This window comes from Triticum dicoccoides, chromosome 5A (assembly GCF_002162155.2).
Source record: "Triticum dicoccoides isolate Atlit2015 ecotype Zavitan chromosome 5A, WEW_v2.0, whole genome shotgun sequence".
Lineage (NCBI taxonomy): Eukaryota > Viridiplantae > Streptophyta > Magnoliopsida > Poales > Poaceae > Triticum > Triticum dicoccoides.
The window spans coordinates 600,123,261-600,130,486 of NC_041388.1; the positions used below are offsets into that span (position 1 = coordinate 600,123,261).

The window sequence follows — 7,226 nt, forward strand, 5'->3', positions numbered from 1 at the left end:
GCATGTCAGGGGCCTTTTGCATGCACCTAGTTATGCCTTATGCAACCAGTCAGAAACAAGACGATGGCCCACCTCACCGTGTGCCTTTTCGCGCATGGTGTGGCATGAAGTGCCCTCCTAGATCGATATTCCACCTTGTAGTCCATCCAATCCTCGGCCCAGATGGGCACACCCTTAGCTATAATGTTAGTGCCATGCCCTGTAGAACTTGAGTTGTTCTGATTGGCCATCGCCGCTTGACCTCACATTTCGGTTTCATACAAACTTTATGCCTTGTTTCAAAATAGGAGGAAGAATACATTTTTTTACCACCTTTTACCTTCACCAAATAAGTGTGGTATTTTTCTCTTCAAGGTCCATATGGCCTCATCTTCTCTCCGGCCTTTTTATTTTAAGGCCAACATGTAGATGTGAGATATTTTAAGAAACACACCTTGCAGGCAAAATGTAGGATATACTTCTGAATACAAGATGTAAGATGCAGACTACACTTTGCTATGTCTTTCCCCAGTGGTCGATTGTTTTTGAACTATCTTGTGTGGTTTTAAAATTGTGTTTCTTTATAATTGGGAAGGTCAAGCAAATTGTAATACCGGGAGATAGGGGAGGAACAAACAATACTCCCACCAATTACTCGGTCAAATCATACAAAACTAGTTGTAATGTAGCTAGATAATCACACACAGGTGGCATCTTTTTTTAGTGCCTTATGCAAATATTGAATATTACTATGTTTGAAACACAGGCAATGACGAGGGGCACATTCTTGTGACTGGTATGCTTATCTGTAACTTTCACCAAAATAAAATGAAGTCTTTAGTTGGTTGTTCAGTTCGTCCATTCATCTATTGGCATGGTCAACCCAGCATCAAAATGGAAAATCTGTGTTGTCTGTCGAGATCGCCATCCTCTAGTCTCAGTAACTTGCACTGGATTTGGCGGTGCCGGTGCTATCTGATTGTAATGACTGTGATGATATTTTTTAATATAAGTGCAACCTTTCTTCTAAAAAAAGTGAAGGGAAACAGGGGAGAGAAGGGGGGAAATCCATCTCTACACTCGAGCTCATCTACACCCGCGGTGACGAAAAAGATTGAAACAAATACTAAAAAAAATGTGCGGTAGACAATTTGATGCGTGAGATCCGTTCCGATTTTCAAATCATTTGGACATCTGAGAAGCTCTCAGAAAAAAAAAGACAAATTAAGGATCTGTAAAAATGTTTACTGTTTATGTGTTGTTTTGATCCGATTTATCTTTTTTGCTGAGAGCTGCTCAGATGTCTAAATGCAATAATGCTACACCTACGACGAGCTTATGAAGACTTACGTAACTTTCCCTCCATAACTCTCTGCGCCCCCACCCCCAACCCCCCCCCCCCATTTTAACTGGGTGGGCCCCAACCACTAATTCTAATCCAATTAACTACCACCAAGTCAGCCTTTACGTAAAAATCTCACATAACTTTACGTGGGTCTAGTATCGTTCGTCTAAATAACTTGAAATTTGGAGCGGACCTCACACATCAAATTTTTTACCGCAAACAAAAAAAATAGAATTTTTTAATTTTTTTTTTATTTTTTATGATTTTTTTTCTAACCAGCTGCAGATGAGCTGGGCATTATTTTTCGGAAACTTCAGTTTGTATCCTTTTTTGGGCTTGAGTGGACTGAGAACGCATACACACCCAACACACAGGTTCACTCGGCCTGCTCAAGCCCTAAACGAACGGCTTGCCGAAACAGATCCTGCTTCTCTCTTCCACAGGCCATTTTCTCTCCCTCAATCGACGGCGTTTGATTCCGACGGCCTCCGCTAGACGAGGAGAGGTTGAGAGGGCTCCGTTGTGAGCGGGAGGCATGGCTTGAGGTGGAGGGAGGGAGGGAGGGAAGAACAGAGCGGTGGAGGCGGATACGTGCGGCTACAGCTGGAGGTCGATACATTCGGTGTGGTGATCGCGGCGAAGGAGCGACGCCCCGCTCAGTTGCCGCCGCCGGCCGCCGGCCACCACGGAGCGAGACCTCAGTGAGGCGGTGAAGTACGGGGCTTCTGCGCGAGCTCACCACAGCACTGTCAGCGTGTGGAAGGCGGTGATAGCGGAATGGCCAGTTTCCGTCTCACCGGTCTGGAGGCACGCAAGGTGTTTGTTAGAATGCTTAGCAGCGGGACAGGTGGCAGCGATGCCGCTGTGGAGGCTTTTGACCCCGCCAAGCGCCTCTGCAAGCTCATCATCTCCTGCCGGCAGGCCTCGGGGCTTGAGATCGAGCTCGACCACAGCGACCTCCGAGTCACCCCGGACGTCGCCGAGCGCGTCCTCGAGCGCCTCGACAACGCTGGCATGCTCGCGTATCGCTTCTTCGAGTGGGCGCGCAAGCAGAGGCGTGGTGGCTGCGCCCACACCGTCCGCTCCTTCCACACGGTGGTCGCGTCCCTCGCCAAGATCCGCCAGTACCAGCTCATGTGGGACGTCGTTGCCATAATGTGCCGGCAGGGCGTGGTCAATGTCGAGACGTTTGGCATCATAATGCGGAAGTACGCACGGGCGCAGAAGGTCGATGAAGCTGTTTACACGTTCAATGTCATGGAGAAGTACGGCGTGGTGCCTAACCTCGCCGCTTTCAACAGCCTGCTTTGCGCACTGTGCAAGTCCAAGAATGTGCGCAAGGCACAGGAGATCTTTGAACAGATGAATGACCGGTTCAGCCCTGATGCCAAGACCTATAGCATCTTGCTTGAGGGTTGGGGGAGAGCGCCTAATCTCCCAAAGATGCGAGAGGTCTACAGTGAGATGCTTGATGCAGGCTGCCAGCCTGACATAGTCACATATGGCATCATGGTTGATTCCCTCTGCAAGACAGGCCGTGTTGAGGAAGCTGTCTTTGTGGTGCAGGACATGAGCTCCAGGGGCTGCCAACCAACAACCTTCATATACAGTGTGCTCGTGCATACTTACGGTGTTGAAATGAGGATCGAGGATGCTGTTGCAACATTTTTGGATATGCAGAAGGACGGAATCGTGCCAGATGTTGTGGTTTATAATGCACTTGTCACTGCCTTCTGCAAAGTGAAAAAATTTGACAATGCATTTAGAGTCATGGATGACATGGAAGGCCATGGAATCACCCCAAACTCAAGGACCTGGAACATCATCCTTAACAAGATGATTAGCCTTGGAAAGGATGAAGAAGCATACAGGGTCTTCCGCCGTATGATAAAGCGCTGCCAGCCAGATTCTGATACATACACCATGATGATAAAGATGTTCTGTGAGAATGACAGGTTAGAGATGGCACTGAAGGTATGGAAATATATGAGGTTGAAGCAGTTTCTGCCGAGCATGCACATGTTCTCTGTGCTGATCAACGGGCTGTGTGACAAGGGTGAGGTTAGCCAAGCTTGTGTTCTGCTTGAAGATATGATAGAGAAGGGCATTAGACCCCCTGGTTCAACATTTGGCAAGCTGAGGCAGCTCCTTCTGAAGGAAGGAAGGAAGGATGTGCTTGAATTTCTCGTTGATAAAATGAAGATTCTGATACAGGAACCTTTGTTTGATTGACCATTCATTATGTTCCAATGGTACTACTGCTCAATCCTACAGCTGCCACCCATGGCTCATTTGAAATAATAATTTCAGGGTTACTTTTGCTATTGCTTGTGGGATTTCTGTTATTGTTTGTCGAGCATGATTGTTCTCTTTTTATTAAGGCCATGGTGTTAATCTATGTTTGGAAGAAACACTTTCCATCTTCCGGTCTCAATTGTATCAGGATAATCCAAATGATAGTCAATTGTGCGATAATAGTTTAGGTTCATACAATTTGTAATTTCCAACTACAGTTACTTCATAAGTACCACATTGTTGTGCTATCAACCAAACTGGATACAGTTTTATATGGTCCTATCAGCATCTTCCTTACATTTGTTCCACTTCTGTTAATATGTTGCAGCTAATAATTTTGTATCTTTGGTTCCTTTTATTTATTTCACAGCAGGAGACAACGGCTAATAGTGATTCTTCTGCATAGATAGTTTAGTTGAAAAGATATCACCTCAATGTCTCTGTGAAAAGGGGGGAAATCAATTCAATGTAGATTTTCTTTCACCGAGGTAAAATTGTACATTTTTGTTTGGTCAGTCACCCAGTCCTCAGGTTCAGTCTCTAACAAAGCAGAGCCACAAGTGTATTGATCTTGCAGTAGTCAGAGAAGATTATTTACATATTATACACTAATATTTGATTACTCCATTTTCTAGATGTTTGGAAGGAAGGATGTGCTAATTTAGTACAAAGTTCTACTAAATCAATGACAACTAATATGGAACGGAGGGAGTAGAACCTAGCAGATTTTGGGCATTTACAGATTTCCTTTTTGACCGTACTCTGTCCATCTGTTGAGTCATGTGTATTTGCTAAAATGCACAGTGCCCTTATTATAATTGGTTTCGTACCGTCTTATGTTGGTTTTTTACTTGCTTGCTGCGTTTACTTTTATTTTTTATATTGCAATGCCGCTAAGTTTTCCAAAAAAATTGGAAGGTTCCTTGATTGCAAAGTTTAACGAGAAAAAGGCATCTTATTTCACAACTATGTTGTTGATTGATTTTACATTAGATCTGATTCTGCTTAATATTTTGATATGACACATGATGTTCCAAGTTTTTTTCTATTGTGCAGGCTTGAGGGAGCAAATGCCCAATTCTCCAGGATGGATAAGGTTTTCCATGTCATATTCTTGCAGTAGTTATATGTCCATGATGAAATCTCTTCTTCATACTGCCTAAAAACTACTGTTGTCTTGTGTCATAATTCATAGGTAAAGGTAAAATCCAATTGTAAGAAAATAAAGCCATTGACAAGAGGCATAGAGGTTTCCTTGGAAAGGTCAAGCAAAAGACAACAGTGGCAAGCAAACCCAAATCTTGAAGATTTGATGGGCTCTGCACATCAGATGGCTATGGCTGTAAAAAACAGATGCCTCAAGACCCTGGGTTGAGTTTCACGCAGTGCTCAAGCGCTTTTTGGGGTAGCGGTGGAATCCATTGTGCACGGGAGGCAAGAAAATTCTGATCTGACCGGTGGTTGTAAGGCAGAACAATCACTGAGTTGGCTCCTAACTTGATCAAGTTGATCTCCATAAGAGTTGTTAAACATCGAACTGTTGCTCAAGACCTGAACAGCCAAGGATGGGTAACTGACATCAAAGGAGCCCTAACGGTACAAGTGAACTATTGAGTGTCTTCAGATTTGGGACATGGTTGATAATCTGGTCTTACATCAGAAAGTTCATGATCAGCAGCGGTGGCGTTTCACTCGGTCAGGTTCCTACATCAGTACATATGCATATCACACTTTCTTCATTGGAACCATCAAGTTCACACCTTGGAAACAAATCTGGAAAAGCTGGTCTGCACTGCAAATTTTCATTTCGTTAGTTGTAAACAGCCGGTGTTGGACAGCTGGCCGACTTGCGAAGCGCGGCCTTCCCTATCCAGTTGCTTGTCCCCTCTGTGATCAGGCTGAGGAAACAATCCAACACACCATCATCTCATGTGTGTTTGCTCGGCAGGTCTGGACACTAATTTTCCAAAGGTTGGGCCTGATTGCTATTGTCCCTCAACCTACTGCTGCTCAGTTCTCTGCTTGGTGGAGCAATGCTATCAGTAGGGTTCCAAAGGTGCTGAGAGAAGGCCTCAACTCCCTGATCATTTTAATACCTTGGGAGCTTTGGAAGCACCGAAATGATTGTGTTTGAAGGGGCAAACCCAAGTGTTAAGGTGGTTTTGCAAACAGTGGATGAGAATGGTTTATGGTGTCTGGCTGGAATCTCTGCGCTTCATAAGCTCCTCCTTCGGTCGCTCTCCCTGGACTCTTATTATTGGGGAGGTGACCTGGTCGTGGACGTTTAAAATTCATAGTGGCGTGTTTGTAGTCCTGTTGTGTGTGTGCTGGGTGTGTTTTATGAGTAGTCTCTTTGGCCTCTCCCCTGTACTGTTTTTTCTCTCTTAACGAAATGACACGCAGCTCTCATGCGTTGTTCTAGAAAAATAGAAAAACATCTTTGACTGAATGAAAGCACTTGATGACACGATTGAGAAGTCACTTTCATCATGTTTTGTTCACTTTCACTGCTATTTACCGTGTGCTTCCATTTGGTTTAACCTTTTTCTTAGGTGCAGATCCTTTGTAGGTTGCTGTTCTGTAGGAGCTGGTGAAACGGCCATAGTGGCTTGACACTATCGATACACAGGTGTTGCATTTAGATTTAGGTACCTACTTCACCGATTATTCACTTTCACTTTGCAGTTACTACTTCTTTTTATTCCAAGGTTGTTTAGAACCAATGGATAATACTATTTTTGGCTCTATATGGCTGATCAAAGGGACACCAAAACCTCGCGAGAAAAAAAAATCATACTAAATTCTTGGAGAAAACGTAAAATAATCAAAGGAAGTAGAGAGACACAGTAATTTTTCACTTTTATGGATTTGTGGGGTTTTTTTATGCAGAGGTTGATATTGGGTTCTGCATTCGCCGGCGTATTGTTGTACGGTAATTATTCCAGTAGCTCCCTGTACCATGTTATCAACTTCAGGGGGGTACGGCCAGTTCATATACCTGCAGTCTGGAAACTCAAGGTCCCTCCGAAAAATTCATTTCTTTCTCTGGTTGTTCTCTCATAACAAGCTGATGACTAGGGATAACTTGAGGAAAAGACACATAATTAAGCCTCTTGAGTGTGTCTTCTGTTGTGAGCATGAAACTGTCTATCCTCTTTTGTTTGATTGTGTAGTTGCCAAAGCCATCTGGCCCAAAATTAGAGAGTTTTTTGGAGCACCAGTTGGCTTTGATTACCTTTCTGTAGCTAAGTACTACTGGATAGCTAACAGCAAATGCTTTAAACACTGCTTGTGCTGCTGTTATGTGGAATATCTGGAAATTTAGGAAGTCCGTGATATTTAACAATGTTCAGTGGCTTTCTATCAAACAGGTGTGTTGGGGCACTTTGAGAACAATCAGGTATTGGTTAGCTCTGTCTCAAGATCAACCCAAGCAGAGGCCGGAGTTCTCCGCCTTCCTGACAGACTTCCTGAGGAAGCCTCTGTTGGTCTGTCCAGGCTGAATTTAACAACCCCTGTTTGTCTCTCACCTCACCCAGTATCAGACCAGGAGGCGGCAAGGAGCAGGGCTGACTTCATGTCACCACTGAAGAGCAAACTCGTCAGA

The 7,226-nt window shown here is 44.3% G+C and overlaps 1 protein-coding gene across 2 annotated transcripts; it reads left to right on the forward strand.

The window, feature by feature from the left end:
• The first annotated feature begins 1,738 nt into the window (after positions 1 to 1,738).
• Positions 1,739 to 6,395, forward strand: LOC119303238 (pentatricopeptide repeat-containing protein At1g77360, mitochondrial-like). 2 transcript variants are annotated; one of them, XR_005147860.1, is made up of 3 exons: positions 1,739 to 3,576; positions 4,676 to 4,715; positions 4,815 to 6,395. XR_005147860.1 is itself a non-coding variant. In XM_037580345.1 (2 exons), exon 1 carries the CDS (start codon positions 2,102 to 2,104, stop codon positions 3,554 to 3,556), a length of 1,455 nt encoding a protein of 484 aa, XP_037436242.1. In that variant the 5' UTR covers positions 1,739 to 2,101; the 3' UTR covers positions 3,557 to 3,576; positions 4,676 to 6,395. The 2 variants fall into 2 exon arrangements, 1 of the variants encoding a protein (XP_037436242.1); XM_037580345.1 differs by having other exon boundaries at positions 4,676 to 6,395.
• Positions 6,396 to 7,226: the final 831 nt, after the last annotated feature.